Raw genomic sequence first — 16,471 nt, forward strand, 5'->3', positions numbered from 1 at the left:
GGTTCTCACCGTGTGAGTCAGAGCGGAGCCCCGGCCCCACTCTGTTTTTTCGCAGCTCCTGCACTTATCTTGCCTCACTCAAGGCTGTTCTATACTCTGTCTCAGTTCGGGATGTGGCTACTCATGCTCTAGTCCCATACTAACCTTTATGCCTTGTTCTTATCTCAGGTCCCAGCCAGCGTGAAATCTCGGCCAACTGGGGGTCTAACGAGCACCCCTTCACAGAAGTCTTAGATGCTGGGTACCTCTCCCTCTCCATCTCCTTTCGTGTTCCAGTCTTCTGGGACCATCTTCCTCTGAGGGGCGGCTCCCCGAGTCATAACCCTCATGTATGTTTTCGGTTGCTAGGCCCTTCGGCCCTGAGCTCATTTTGGCATCGCCGCCCTCAGTCAGTGACCACTTTCTGTATCCTGTCTCTGGTTGCTAGGTCCTTCGGCCCTGGGCTCGTGTTGGCATCGCCGCCCTCAGTCAATGACCACTTTCTATCCTAGCTTCCATGTCCAGCTTCGCTGGTCTGCTACTAGAGTGGACCTCGCCTGCTCTTCTATCCTAGGTCCGGTCCTTTCTAGCCGGCACTCTGTCCTACTAACCGATCCCTTCTGCTTATTCTACCCTATCTCTACCCCCAGCTCAGGCCTCATGAACGCATTCTTAAAATGCATTCTAACCAGGACCTTTGACTTTCTTTGATCAATCAAGTAACTCATGTAGCATGTTCTTTTTCGGAGCTAGCAGGGTCGTTATTTGCTATAGGGCAGTTGCCCCATCCCCCCAAAATACGTTTTTCAGACATAATAATGTTTTCGAATCTAAGCCAGATCAAGAATAAAGTCAATGACTTTTGATGTAATTGCTACTGCTCACAGTCTCAAGGCCTCCGTCGTTGGCGTTCATTCATTATTTATTGATAGCACTATGTAACACAATTTTTGTTCCTGGGTAGTAAGTGTTATTTCCTAATTGCTTATGCCTCAAAAATATAGAAAATGGCTATTATTCCCCACAAACTTTGCATTTGTGACCAGGACAGTGATATTTCAAAATATCACTATTTCCAATGGGAAAACGGGCAAATGTGTGTCTTTTCGTTCACATAAAGTCAGAAAAAAACAACATATGAATCCAAATTAACATGTATTTGTACTAAAGTAATACAAAAATGACTACAAAAGATTTAGAAGTAAGTAGTTTTTCGAGATTTACGATTATACTGTATAATCGTAAATCTCGAAAAACTACTCACTTCTAAATATTTTGTTAAGCAGTATAATCGTAAATCTCGAAAAACTACTCACTTCTAAATCTTTTGTAAATACAGCATAATCGTAAATCTCGAAAAACTACTCGGTTCTAAATCTTTTGTAGTCATCTTTGTATTACTTTAGTATAAATGCATGTTAATTTGGATTCATATGTTGTTTTTTTTCTGACTTTATGTGAACGAAAAGACACACATTTGCCCGTTTTCGCATTAGAAATAGTGATATTAAAAAAAAAAAAAAAAAAAAAAAATTGTTACACGGTGGTTATTGGTTATAATATTGATGATGCACGTGTACAATATGTATACAGGCTCTAAAGAAAATTGATTTGAAACTAAGATTAGGCTCAAGTGTAGGGTGTGGTGTTTGAGGTGGTACACTACAGTATTCGATTCATGTGCATATATATAGAAAGAAATGATTATGTTATAAGCCTACATGAAAATCAGTGGATTTCTTCTGTAACATATTTCCGCCGTATTCAAATGTTGTTATTAGTTCGGCAAAAACATTAGACTTGCAGGCTGGTGTTGACAGATTTGCCCAGATGAAAGCAAAACGCTACCCCCTTTTAGTTTTGTTAATGCTTATCTGTGTAAACATGTTACTTAAAAACTATGCGACATATTAATACTTTAGACATTCACAAAATGGTGCTGAATAGTTAGCAGTTTATGTTCATTGGTTTATATTATACGAAGTGCCATTCTTTGTGGAAAGCTGGTGAAATCTAATTTAAGTTTCGTGTTACTTTTCATGTTTTTACAAATAGCAACTTATATCTCTTGGTGTTACTCACTGTTTTGTTTGTTGAAGCTGGCTGATCCTTTGTGAACTATATGCGAATCGACTTTTATACTGTGTCGATATTTAAATTAAATAAATCAGCTCTCCAAGCCCTTTACACTGAAAAAGTTGAATGGATAAATATTTGGGCTTTCCTCAGGTAGGGGGTTCATTGTTTGAAGTGAGAAAAAAGTGGAAAATTCCTCACGGAAGTAAGTGCATTTTCAATATCAAAAACATGCATTCATATTCACTTTACAGTGGGTTACGTCATGTAATGGTTCATAGCTCCTACATAAAAACTCCCAAAATAATATTGCATTGTTATTAGTCTCGGTTTATTAACACAAAATATACAAGCTAAAATTCATAGCATGCGTCACGTGTTATTTTTTTAATGTGCAAACTCGCACGCGAATATAATGCCGTGCCTTTGCAGCAAATGCACAAAATACATTAATTCTTAATGTGTGATGTGTGTGTGTGTGTGTGTGTGTGTGTGTGTGTGTGTGTGTGTGTGTGTGTGTGTGTGTGTGTGTGTGTGTGTGTGTGTGTGTGTGTGTGTGTGTGTGTGTGTGTGTGTGTGTGTGTGTGTGTCTGTGTGTGTGTTAAATGTTAATGTTCAAGTGTGAGAAAAATTGCACGTATCAGGTTAGAGAAATAGGACAACAAACGAATATGCAGTATCAAACAACATGACAAAACACGATTAAAGTACTATATGTTTTTAGTTTTTATACAAAACAAGAATGGGGATAAGAACAAGAACAGCAAAAGCATCATCATCAACACCAACAATACTACTACTACTAGGACTACTACCAAGAAGAAGAAGAAGAAGAAGAAGAAGAAGAAGAAGAAGAAGAAGAAGAAGAAGAAGAAGAAGAGCTAGGTTTTGCTTTGATACGTAATGATTTTCCTATAACTAAACAAACAAAACGTTTTCTAAAATATAGAGAATTTATATAGAAATAGCATGGTTGTTGATGCCCAAATATGTTGCATATACAGCACGTCTTAATACAATGCTTGAGAAATTCGTGTGAACAAAAATAAATATACGAGCTATTAACCATTATGTGACGTACAATGTAAAGTGAATATGTATTACTTTCCGTCTTCATAGATTGCTAACTCGCAAATCAACGAGACATGGCTTAATTACTTCTTAGCATAACATCTTAATATTAGTGTTTTGCGCGAATATCGAATATCCAATATCAGCTTCACCTTGGTAAATGTATCAGGCTTCCATACTACGCCCCTGTAAAAAGCATGTAGGGAGATGACCTGGAATATAATCGCACTGCAATCCCTGATGTACACCAGTGTGTATTTTTAGTAGTACTTTCTTTCCAAGCGTCAAATGCTGTGGATTTGTATTAATAACATTAGCTACGTGTTAGAATAATTAGCCTCACTATATTGGAAAAATGCCTATGTGCAAGGTCTTACGTAGGCACATTCATTTTGAGTATCTACGTGTGCTTACGCGTAAATCAGAGTTTAACAGGAAATTTATCCTACCACTCCCTTATAGCATTTAAAGTCGTCGTAGCTTTATTAAGTTTTGGACCCCCCCCCCCCCCCCCCCTTTAATTGGAACAAATAGAACATAATTGGACATTCTCTTAAACATAGAGAAGCAGACACATTCCAGGTTTTTTTTTTTTTTTTTTTGTTGTTTTTTTATTGCAGAACAAATATTTAAAGCACTGTACCCAAATAAAGATCTGTATATAACACTGTTTTATGTTTTGCTTAACGATAAACATGTTTTGCTTAACGATAAACATATAATATATATTCCGGGCTTAAAAGGCATGTCATATGCAGACAGGCTAAAAGAATTGAATCTGTTCAGTCTTGAACAAAGAAGACTACGTGGCGACCTAATTCAAGCATTCAAAATTCTAAAAGGTATTGCCAGTGTCGACCCAAGGGACTTTTTCAGCCTGAAAAAAGAAACAAGGACCAGGGGTCACAAATGGAGATTAGACAAAGGGGCATTCAGAACAGAAAATAGGAGGCACTTTTTTACACAGAGAATTGTGAGGGTCTGGAATCAACTCCCCAGTAATGTTGTTGAAGCTGACACCCTGGGATCCTTCAAGAAGCTGCTTGATGAGATTTTGGGATCAATAAGCTACTAACAACCAAATGAGCAAGATGGGCCGAATGGCCTCCTCTCGTTTGTAAACTTTCTTATGTTCTTATGTTCTTATAATGACATTACACGCTTTGTAGTATTCCATATCCTTAACGAGAAACTGACATAGAAAAACTTGACATTTTGAAATCTAACAACAAATACTGTACTATAATCATGGCTTCCGGTAGACTTTTGCAATGTCATTCTGTAGTTTCTTTGATTACATAATGTTCGTAGTTTTTTTTTTTTTTTTAAATGATGTCTCAATACTAACAGTGCCTCAGCGGTACAAGATCACCTGGACCAACCCAATAACCCCAGAGCATAGGGGAGAGACCAACCCAATAACCCCAGAGCATAGAGGAGAGACCAACCCAATAACCCCAGAGCATAGGGGAGAGACCAACCCAATAACCCCAGAGCATAGGGGAACAATACGAGGGAGCATAGAGGAGAGACAACCCAATAACCCAGAGCATAGGGGAGGAGGACCACACCAATAACCCAGAGCATAGAGGAGAGAGAGACCAACCCAATAACCCCAGAGAGAAAAAAAAACTGCATGTTTTAATACAATCATTTGTCTTTTGAACCTCCAAAACTGTTGCATTGATTCTCTGGGCTTCATTTTTCCATCTACTCCTGAAAAGTGGAAAATGGCTGCCAGCATACCAAATGAGTAAGACACTGGTCACGTATCTGGAGAGATGTCAAGAATTCTCTTGGCCCATACTGACAATGCACTTGTTGCTGTAGTCTTCTTCCAGGAAGTGGGCGATTTCTGGTAAATGTATTTGCATTCATTTAAAATAATGTGTCAATGATTAGGTAGGTTTCCATGAAGGAGCCACGCAACTGAAGCGTGCCACATCTTTTAATGAAGGCTTTCCATTCTTAAAATTAGTCCTTTGTTGCATCTCAGTGCATCCCAGTGAGTCCGTTTTTTTTTTCCTTTCTGTAAGTTTGCTACCCAGGTGATGAACCTCGCTTGATATGGATTCCAGATTTTCACTCCAAATATGGAAGTTGAGAAAATTTAAAACCAAACCTAAAAAACTAACATAGATGGATCCTCACAGTCTTTCAATAACCTAAAAGGTGAAACAATTGTATACAAATCAAGGGTTAACAAGCTCACACCCAAATGCAATTGGAAACTTGCATGGGAAGCTATACAGAATGTGACAGGCAGACCAATGAGACCAGCGCCTAAGAGTCCCCAAAAAAGTGTTTCCTTCTATCACACTTTCCTTCTGTCATTTTCATGATAGAGAATTGGTTTCCATAACATCAGAATAAAAGCTATGTTTCAGAGACCAGCATAGAAATAGTAAATGGGAGTCAAAAAACAACAACAAACCCCTCCCCCAAAAAACAACCTGCCTATTTAAAGTAAACCAGGAAAAACTACTAATTAAAGTAGCACCATGACACATTTTAAAAACAATTCTGATCTTACATACATGACATGGCTGTATGTGGAATTACTCACGATGATGTGTTTGGAACGGATTACATAATGTAGGTCAGCTTTCCTTAGCATTGGCGGTTAGACATGCACTAAACAAACCGCACAATTTTAGACAAAGTGAAATGGGTAAAGTTTGCACTGAGACAAATGGCTTATTAAATCTGGGAAATAAAATCTTGGGAGGAGGTATTTTCAGAGACTCTGTCACATTACAGAAGACATTAGCCATTTGTTTCAGTGGCATATGTTAACAAGATGGTTCAGCATTTTTTCTAGACTTGATCAGGTATTCAAGGTTGTCTTGCAAATTTGGAAAGTCTTATTGGCATGGGAGGCAGACGCCGCATGTCATGTGATCTGTCTGTGTACGTTTCTGTGTTCCTGGAACCCACAGTTTCTATTAATACAAGACACCTGTCAGATACAATACATTACACCAACTTTTGTTTATCTCAATGTTGGTATTTGTAAACCCTCTTAAAATATGTTCTTGTTGGATATCTGCTATCACTCTGAATGGTTCCAAGTTATCCTGCTTCAATTTTGAGCTATACTATTTCTATAAATCTGTATATGGCTTTGTTTGGAGCTTGTCTTAAAAACAAAAACAAACAAATAAATAAATAAATAATTGCAGGGCCTGAAGACACTTTCTAATTCCCTTTGAGTTATGAGACAACCTGATCTTTAAACTTTGCCCACCCATCCACACCTTACTTCAGATGACTGGTAAAGGCAGATAACTCAGTACTGGAGATGCAATTACATCACAGTAGAAGCTAGTAGAATAGAAGCTACTTACTCAAAATACACATGTAGAAGTTGCATATTAACTCAATTGAACTGGTCCATTTCCTTCCTATGCAAAAGTAATTCAAACACCTGTACTTTAAAATACAGCATTATGTATTATAAATCAGTCCAAAGTATAGTATCTAAAATGAAATGGTCACTACATAATGTTCTTTCTGACAGTTGTTACAGCAAATCACACTAAACTGCACAACATTCTGCAAGGGTTAGTGATAAGAACACTTTTTGGCTTGGTACTCATTTAAGTGTTTGTTCAAGTTTATCTGTTAAAAAAAAAAAAAAAAAAAAAAAAAAAAAAAAAAAAAAACATCCACAAGTTGTTTTAACAAAATTCCAGCGAACAGTTTTTCTAAAAAAAAAAAAAAAAAAAAAAAAAAAAAAAAAAAAAAAAAAAAAAAAAAACAAAACATCCACAAGTTGTTTTAACAAAATTCGTTCCAGCGAACAGTTTAATTTCTTAAAAAAAAAAAAAAAAAAAAAAAAAAAAAAAAAACCAAAGAAAAACAATTGGTCTCCATGCAGATTCCTCCAATAAAGATCAACTCCTCTCAAGATGACAATCATAACTTTTCTTCTTTCTTCTAACACTTACACGTCATTTTACACCACTGTCAATTCTCATTTAATTGTGTTTCTTTGCATCATTTTAGTACATGTAGTTGATTCAAATCAGTTATTGGCTTGAATAATAAAGAAAACAAATCTCCTTTGACCTTGCAACTCATTATATATATATATATAGAGAGAGAGAGAGAGAGAGAGAGAGAGAGAGAGAGAGAGAGAGAGAGAGAGAGAGACAAACGAAGTAGTTCCATATTTACATGTGTATGTATTTTATACAGTAACTTATGCATTGAAGAAAATAATTGTTCCTGTATACAATTAATCTCTGTGAAGGTTGGTAAACTACAGCAATCAACCAATAGTGTTGGTCTGAATACAGTTCCCATTGTTATTCATTCAAGGGGTCCCTATGAATGTCCACAAGGCCCCCCCCCCCCCAAAAAAAAAATAAAATAAAAATTAAAGTTCAGATAATAAATTGTTGATTTTAAATTAATAAGCACATAGTTGGACTGTGTCGTGTTACTGATTGAATGATATGTAAAACACTTTTATAGCAGTCTGCTCAGATGTGACAAAGCTTAAAATGCATCAATCTTTATTCTTTTTTAAATCTATATATTCTCTATATATACACTTTATAGTTGAACACCAGGCAAACTTATTTTCTCTGCTGTCACCTGTTAGCAGTCAATATAAAGAGGCACTTATTCATTGATTCTTGAGGTAGGTAGAGCAGAATTTAACTTCCACCTGCACTAGCTTATAATAGGAAAAGTGGGTGTAGGAGTTGTACCTATAGTTTGGGTTTCTGGAACATTTTGACAATTTAACGTGATGCAAAAACATATACAGGAGAAAACTTGCTTAAATTCCTAAAACGTCAACAATTTGTAAGCTTAGTTTAAAAAAACAAACAAACACTCAGTTGATTGGATTTGATAACACATTCAGCCACCTTTGTGAAAGTACTGTAATCATTCAAAATAAAATGAAGGCAGTAGGTTTACAGGTGAGATTGTGGAAATAAACCATAGCGTGCCAATTTTAAACACACAATCCCATGCAAAAGTGGATGTGTCCTGATAAATCTCTATTAAAGAATGGAATCTCTACAGTGCTATTTAAATGTAATTTGATCATCAGCCACACCTCTAAGTATTATTTGTATCAATTAAAACAGCAAATCCCCACCTTAGTGCAAACTGTGCTGTTCGCTAAGCACTAAGAATTAACATATAATAGCTGATTAGCGTTTTAAATAAAATGGGTTTTGTAAGGCAAACATTTTAATTAATACCTTGCCTTGATACCAGTTTCTAAAAATTAATTACGATAAATAAAACTATGCATAAAGGAGCAGAAAATATCAGTATTTCCACAGTGCTTGTAAGTATTACAATGCATAGATGAAATGTAAATAAAAAAAAAAAACATGTTACTCAGCACGGGTCCAAGAACCTTAAAATGAATGCCTATATGGACTGGTAACTGGCGATTCTTTTCAGATTGTCAGCATTACACCTCAAAAGCTTTTCTTTGTTTAAAAATTAAGTAAAATAAGATACATAACCACCACCATCATCATACCATGACATCCTGGATAGGCAATCTCAGGCCATTTCAAACAGATCACAAATATAAATGGGGGAGGGGGAAGGGTGGATACATTTCAAGACCACAAAGCTTCTGAAGCCTCTACACGGTTAAAACATGAGGGAATTATTTCTAAACCCCAAAATTAGTTATGAAGGTTTCTTGAGAAGCAAGCCCTACCAATTTATTTTCTAAGCAATAATGAAAAAGTCCTTAAGGCGCAAATCAGATAGACTGCTTTGCAGCCTTAACACATTTGGTGCTAACTTATAATATAAACGTGTCATGCTTTTAAACATAAAAAGTGAATTATTCCATGACGCACAGTCGCAACTAAAATGTGCACAGGGAGAACAGAAGACTGTAGGCACCATTCACTGCTTTTCTTTCTTTCTTTCTTTCTTTCTTTTCTGTTATGGAAAACAACTGAAGGACCCAAAATCTACAGCAGAGAGATCGCTGAAGAGTGCGAATAAACAAAAGTAGCTTTAAAAACCCAGATAAAAAAAATAAAACTGCCCCGTCCATCCTGGTTCTCACATTCCAGCTTGGTCAGTCGTGCGCTAAACACTCCTGGGAGACAATGCCGTCTTTCAGCACAGAAGACTGGCATGTCCTTTATCGTGATCAACAGTTTGTTTACATTATTTTCAGAACAGTCCTGGAATCTGAACATTCCATTCTCCGATGATGGTCCAAAACTGCCACTGTCACCGGAACTCATATATTGGGGCACTGTGTTCAGGAACGTGGGTGAGGTTTAAGGACTGGTACCTGTGGAGGTCAACAATAGAGGCATCATGGAGAGTAGGTGGAAAATTTCATAAAAACAATGATGACCAACATCTGCTTATCATAAGTAAACATTGTAACATTCACATCGGAAATATTTTGGGGCACCTGACTTATGTACAGTGTCTAAAACAAATGAATCATAGACTGCAGTACATGCATCAAATTTGAAAGAAAGTGTTTCATCTTCGTGATCAAGAAACAAAAAGTTCCAATTAAGTCTGTTGTTTTTATATGAGAAGATATTCCATATATCTCAGTCTGATTGTGACATCTCACCATTCTGAACTTCTGTGGTAGTAATAGCCCTCAACGGTAGCTGTGGATTTCTGGAAGCAGATGTAATAAAACCCTGCAAAAGAAGCACCACTGATGTCCTTGATTGTGTGATCGGGGACTAAAAACTGTTCCTATGAAATAAATGAAATGGAGCATTACACAACTGCACAAAAGGAGGAAGTAAGCCACCAAATAACAAATAAATAAAAAAGAACCTTTCAGTAATCTTTAAAAAAAATGATCTCATCCCCTCCCCTCCTTCAAAAATGCCCTGTATCAAATCATCTGGTGCTTTTGCAAACAGAGTTCCTTAGGGCTGATTCATTTAAGTTTAAAAATTCTACATTACGTATTACCATTTATTCAGAAACCATCAACATTAAACTGATCTTGCCCCAATTTTTTATAGCAGTCATCAAATCTTCAGTTTGTGTAAAAGTGTAATACTTTTATTTTCAAAACCTTCAGTTCCTTTTAGGGTCCGCCCAATGTTAAAAATCCCCCCCCCCCCCTGACGACCTGGCCCTTTAAAGTACTTGATGCGCTGGTTCTCAGTAAACACTGCCCTCTACAGGATATGCAGCAAAAATACACAGGCAGAAAGTGGAATTACCTTCCACCTCATGAAGACGTAGTCACTGTTCTTTAGTTCTTCATAGTCAAATTCATCAGAGTTAAATGTTTTTGCATATTGATAAAAAGCCTGAAACTTCCCCTAAAAAAAATAAAAAAAATAAAATTAGAATTTTTTAAAAATAAAAATATTGGTTTCTGTGTTTGATGCAGACTTTCCTGCTCAGGACAAATGAGTTGGAGGATGGATACAATAAAGAATATGCAATAAAGAATGTTCATACCCAATGTTTACGGTCTACATCCTCATCTGCGTCCCATTTTCGTGTTAAAAAAGGATGTTTTTTACTGATTATTTCCCCTGCAAAAAATGTGGTAAGCGTTGGGTACTCCTGTTGAGAGAAAAAGTTTTAAAAACTGGTTTGACCAAAATCCTTTTGCGCAAGATGCATACGTATTTTTAATTTTATTTATTTATTTTTATTGACCTTTCCACTTAAATTAGAAACAGTAAGAACTGATTTTATCTGGGTCAGAGGGAGAATAACTATTTTCTATAGCTGTTTTTAAAACAAAGGGAGTTCCAGTACAACATGAGATTGATATACACTACAGAATTTCATAACAGTTAAGCATTGGACTTTTCTAGGCAATAATAAGATATTATAGTATTGAGTGACAGTTACACAAATCAGATCATCCTGGATGATGGAACTGCAGTATCTCCTTAGAGGACAACTCACCTATTTTTATTTAGTAAGAGCTCAGATACAACACTCTACACTGTTAATAGATTTTGCACCTCCAGGTATATTCACCCACCAATACAAGCCCATCGCTCATTCTCCAACTCCCATCTAGCTAAAGAACGATTGACATGCATGTGTACCAGCTGTGATAGTCACATGAAATCGTACAAACACATAAAAGAACTGCACACAAATCCCAACTGGTAAATCTCTCTATTGTGGTTTTCATTAGAAAATACAATGCAGAACTATGATAAACAATTAGTCCCCTGAAAGGCATTGAACCTCTGCCACGTCGGATTCAGTCAGGGTGATGTCGGTTGCCATGGTTGCAGTTTTTTCCTACCCAATTCAAATCTTCCCATACCACTGCTACCCACCTACCAATAAGGATGATTGAAGATAAACAGGAAACCTCTGTTCTTGCTTTTAATGGGAAATTTGCAATAGGAAATATGTAATGGTGGCCCTGCAAGTGAATGTAAAGTGACAACGCAAAAAAAAAGAATAAAAAATGATATATTTTATATATATACCACAATCCAGTACGGTTTAGTTTCTTTGCAAACCTCTCAGCATCTTACCTCTGTAAGTCCTTTGATCTTCAGGTACCCACACAAATAAGAGTCTTCCTTGGTAACATGCTGAAGAAAAAGAAAAAAAAACACATTATCTTCACATCACATCTTAGTGCCTGACAGTGCCGGGTTCAATCCAATAGCCAACCAAATGAATTGCTAAGTGATTTAGTTTGATTGAGATTGTCTCTTATACTTGCATTGTGGTGTCTAAAGTCGATACATCTTTTTGACAGGAGGAACCCTAATATCATTAACAGAATAAAAAATAACATTTGATCGCTCTTTTAACCAAAGCCTTCTCTAGTTCTTCTAAAATGGCACAAAATCGAATTCTAATCAGGCTGCAGCAAATTGGGATTTACCCATTGGCATGTTTTTGTTATACACCTATAAATGTGTATTTAAGCTCTTAACATGAAACACATTATATTTACTGATCTTTTGCTAATTAAATTAACCATCACTCCACACTTCTAACAATCAAAAAGCAGTCTTCAGTGCGCTTTGATTTTCATTAACCCTCAAATGTATAAGCAAAAAAAAAAAAAAAAAAAAAAAACAACAACGTTTAAATAACCGCTCAATTGCTTGTGTTCCTGTGGGGTTAAGGACAGTCCTGTCATGAGGTTAACAGAACGTAATGAAATGCTACTCTAACTGTAACGTTGAAGTACTCAGTGCAGATTGTCCTTAATTATGGTGCAACACAATAGGATCGGCACGACTGTTTTTCGTCTCCCAATGTACTGAATTCCAATTACTGTAACATGCAAAATGCAAATCGTTAAATTGCTGGCACGGTTACTTATACAGTCGTAAGTAGCTAGGAAAAAACGGGGTCAGCCAAAATTAGACCGCTCTCAGCTTACCTGCAGCACTACCTCCACATCGTATGAGTTGCCTTTGCTCTTCTGGTGCCCGCGGAACTTGGAACCGCTGTAGAGGAGTGAGGTGGCGACGCCGGGCTGCTGCGTGTTGATCGGGGGCGGCGGAATAAGTGAAGCCGAGGGGATCAAGGCCGCAGAGCCGTTGCTGCAAGACTCGGTGCGGACCGGCATTATTATTCCTCCAGGACGGATAGCCCCGAACACTGTCGACGCTCTAGGGGGAACAGCCGAGAGAATGGAAGGAGGGGAAATTGACAAGCCGGTTCACAGAACTCCCCAAGCCGCCAGAATCTGCGTTACCAGGGACCACTGCAAAGCGACATAGAAAAACATCCTCCCACATGATTGGTCACGATGAAAAACCTAGCACTAAACCTTTTCATTCATTGGCTGGGTGGCCGAAATGTATAATGGGATTTGTAGGTTCTTGGGCGCAGATTTGTAGTTCTCAATTTCGCAATATAACTACACATGTGGCGTTTCAGGTTTTCAGCTAAACGTAACCCCGCCCTTCACCTATGCCAATTGGAAGCGAATGCTTACGCACATTTTGATTGGATAGCGTGGTCGGCAAAAAATACTAATGCCAGGTCCCAGGCAGGGTCAATGCTATGGCCGCAGTGTATTTTGAATGACACGGGTTTTCATCTTGATTTCAATCAAAACAAGAAAACAGCGAATTAATTAAAAATATACAGTGTTCAATTTGAATGGATTTACAAACGAAATAATACGTGTTTCTTAATAGGGACGCCAAATTCAATATTGTTGTAATGTACCTGTAGCAGCATATTTATAATATTATTAATACGTCTACATTGTTTGCTAGAATAAATTCGCTGTTTTTTTTTTTTCCACCAAAGGCTTATCTAACTAGTTTCAAGTAAAAACTTTATTTATAATAGTTTGGAAGCGTAACGACCTTGAAAATATGTTGAGGAATGCGCGACGCAAACATGTACAGTAATGGCTAGCTAGCGACCGTGTGCTACTGTCCAGTGATGACAAGACAGACACCTTTCGAGTCGTGTTCGACGAAAGCTGAACGTTTAAGCTGCGTAAGGGCTTGTAAAATTGCAGTTGATTCCAGCGTGTGACAGTAAAGTACAATGATATCATAACGGTTCTGTTACTATATCTGGCTAAGACAAAATTGTACAGGATAAACAAGTCATGTTATGTTAAAACGTACTGCACAGTCTTTACAAGCCTGCATTTTTGCAAACATTCCGTTTTCTTTTTTCTCTACAAAAAGAGTCCTTCAGGAAGTCAGTATTTCACATGGAGAAGGTAAGTTCTTATGTCTGAAAGACTTTCTGACACACTGATTTGTTGATTTACATAATTTATTATATTATTATTATATTATTATTATTATTATTGTTATTAATATTATTATTATTATTATTTGTCTCGAATATTTTAAGGTGGAGTGTTTGAGATCAATCTGGACCGCAGAAAGTTGAAAACTCTGGGTGGAAAGTTGTTCACTGTCCCCAGTAAGGCTCTGGCTGTGGCACTGAGTGGGATGTGCAAAGAGATACACTCAAGTTTTACACAATGCATATGGTAGGTCGAAAAATCCAATTTGAGGTGGATCTTCCTTATTATATCAGAATCTCTTGTTACTGTGACCTACATAGGCACAACTATTTTAACCGGAACAGGAATAGAAATTGGCCTTAAAGGTGACATCATTGCCCTCCTCACAAAAGCCTTTACCAATAGTATCGGTAGCAATTTTTTGGACAGGGTTTTATGCCATTCTAATAATGTCCGCCTATTGTCTTTCACAGACCACCTTGTGTAACACAAAGCTCTGGATAACCCGACACAGAGGGATAAGGATCAGATGATCGCAGATGCACTCAAGTATACGGAGACAGAGACCTCTGTCTGTGTAAGAGGTGGTGGTGAAGATGATAAACAGCTTTTTTTTTCATTTTATTTTCTTACTAGTTTGCTTCTGAAATTGTATCTAGTGTCACACGGATTCAACCATTTTCTTGTATTTACAGCTGTAGGGTTGAAGAACCCCCAGGTCTGGTGCAGCTTCAGAAGAATGAATGGGACCCTGTTCTGGATTGGATAGAAAAAAGGTAAATCTGAGTCTATTTTAGGCTCCAAAGTACAGTATCCTGTGTAGTGCATAAGGACTAAAAGAACACAATCCTAGCAGAAAGAAATGATATACTGTAAAATATCATATACCCAACATTATCTAATTTCCCATTTTGTTTTTATTTTGCTGTTATTTGCAAGTACAACGTGGTGATAGGCTCCTCTTCAAATATAATGGGACCCACAATCCCAGAGGAGACTAAAGATACCTTTCGACAGCACCTGGCCTCCTTCAACTTCTGGGCTTTAATAGGTAAGAAGATGGGGCTCAGTTTTATATGTTGCACTGTGAAAGAATGATACGACAGAATTGCGCAAAGTCAGAAAATGTAATTTGCAAATAAGCTTGTGTTTTAGAAATACAATGTAAGAAAAAAATTAAGCCAAAAAAACAAAAAAATGTGTTTCATTTTTTTGTTGTCAAGATACTGTGTCCCCTGCCTTTAACAGTACCTAGGTATATTTATGAATATCGTGTTGTTTTAATCCCCCCCCCCCACTTGTCATTTAAAAAGTACTAATACATGCAGGGATGGTGTATTAGTGGTGAGGAAGACTCTATTCCACTAGTACATAGTTTCTAAAAAGTATTGTTATTATGATGTCTTGAACCCTTGAATATTTTAATTTTGATCGTGTTCCATTGCCTTCCCAGATCCACCACTGGGGCAATGTGGAGTGGGCCCATGAATATGACCTGCAGGAGCTATGCTCTCGCACTGCAGCCGGGACCCTGTTTGTGCACCTATCTTCTGAGAGCGCCACTGTGAAACGCAAACTCCTGCAAGACTTTTGAGCTTCCCCTGCCCAGAAAACCAGGGGACTGAAACACAAACTATAAGGACCCAGGCCCCTCACCCCCCTGTTCAGATGTCATTTTTTTCATTTAAATGTATGTGGCCTAAAAGTATACTGTCACATTTAGGAGGGATTATATCAACTAAACAAACTATATACTTTAATAAAAGTAGTTTAGAATTCAAATATATCTAGATCCAACAATGCTCTGTTTTGAGAAATGAGTCCCAAACAAAGTCATCTGTGTATTAATGTCTTACAGGATTAGTGTTCTGGAAAGGTCCACTCTGTCCAGTACAGGTTTTACACAGTCAGGGAGGTCCAGGTTCTCCATCTCATCCCACAGGTAATCGATGTAGATGTTGATCTCTGAAATCTGCTTGCAGTTCCGTTTCACTTCGTCACTTTACACCTGCAGAAGCACAAACAAAATGTAAGGTTATATCTTTAGAAAATGTTCCAATACATTTCTTTAATAAAGAATTGAGGGAATGCTACATTTGCAAAGGAAAACTAAACAAACAATGCTTGTCATGGCCATGGCTACATTAAATACACACACACACATATATAAAACAAGCCTTGGTGCGAATCAGTCTCAAGCAGTCTGTGTCACAGTGAAAATAACAGGTTTCAGGGGGATGGATACAATGTGTTACATTAGCCAACTGTGACCCATTACTGCTCTTAAATTGTTAGGTTATGGTTTTCTGGTGATCAGAAAATGCTGTGCTGTAGAACCAGAAAAACAACAGCCACAGCAGAAAATATTGTTGTCTGTCTAGTATAGACAGTGGGAAAAGTTGATTTTTTTGTTAACAGATGCCAAAAATGTTAATCATAATTGGAACCAAAAAGGTGTCACAATATATTTTAGCTTTCTTTTAAAATGACTCTTGCAAAAAATCATTCCACGCAATAATTATCCTTCTGAGAGCATAGCAATTAGCAGCAGTACTGCAGACCTCGACGTGCTGGTTAAATATTAATGCAAATCAGCAGGTACCAGAATCCATTGTAAAGACTTTTCTTCCATGGAGGAACTTT

The 16,471-nt window shown here is 37.3% G+C and overlaps 1 protein-coding gene, 1 long non-coding RNA gene and 1 pseudogene across 4 annotated transcripts; 2 read left to right on the plus strand and 1 right to left on the minus strand.

Moving 5' to 3' along the window:
• Positions 1-7,254: 7,254 nt before the first annotated feature.
• On the minus strand, positions 7,255-12,864 carry LOC121294115 (glucose-induced degradation protein 4 homolog). Of its 2 annotated transcripts, none has more exons than XM_041217691.1 (6): positions 12,488-12,864; positions 11,622-11,681; positions 10,573-10,680; positions 10,329-10,430; positions 9,716-9,788; positions 7,255-9,418 (listed from the first exon to the last, which is right to left on the minus strand). In XM_041217691.1, exons 1-6 carry the CDS (start codon positions 12,674-12,676, stop codon positions 9,405-9,407), a joined length of 546 nt encoding a protein of 181 aa, XP_041073625.1. In that variant the 5' UTR covers positions 12,677-12,864; the 3' UTR covers positions 7,255-9,404. The 2 variants fall into 2 exon arrangements, with proteins under 2 accessions (XP_041073625.1, XP_041073624.1); XM_041217690.1 differs by having other exon boundaries at positions 9,716-9,846; positions 12,488-12,863.
• Positions 12,865-13,446: 582 nt separating this feature from the next.
• Positions 13,447-14,423, plus strand: LOC121331157 (annotated as a pseudogene).
• LOC121330844 lies at positions 14,424-15,768 on the plus strand. 2 transcript variants are annotated; one of them, XR_005951906.1, is made up of 4 exons: positions 14,424-14,604; positions 14,768-14,879; positions 15,282-15,518; positions 15,687-15,768. It is a non-coding gene; the product is annotated as an uncharacterized LOC121330844 (long non-coding RNA). The 2 variants fall into 2 exon arrangements; XR_005951905.1 differs by having other exon boundaries at positions 15,282-15,691.
• Positions 15,769-16,471: the final 703 nt, after the last annotated feature.

The sequence above is a fragment of the Polyodon spathula genome, chromosome 18 (genome assembly GCF_017654505.1).
Source record: "Polyodon spathula isolate WHYD16114869_AA chromosome 18, ASM1765450v1, whole genome shotgun sequence".
NCBI lineage: Eukaryota > Metazoa > Chordata > Actinopteri > Acipenseriformes > Polyodontidae > Polyodon > Polyodon spathula.

Coding starts and splice junctions, on each gene's coding strand:
- LOC121294115 (XM_041217690.1), bottom strand. CDS start 12,676: ATGCCGGTCCGCACCGAGTCTTGCAGCAACGGCTCTGCGGCCTTGATC. Junction 11,682..12,487: donor ATGTGGAGGTAGTGCTGCAG/GTAAGCTGAGAG, acceptor CTTTTTCTTCAG/CATGTTACCAAGGAAGACTC. Junction 10,681..11,621: donor AGATCAAAGGACTTACAGAG/GTAAGATGCTGA, acceptor TTCTCTCAACAG/GAGTACCCAACGCTTACCAC.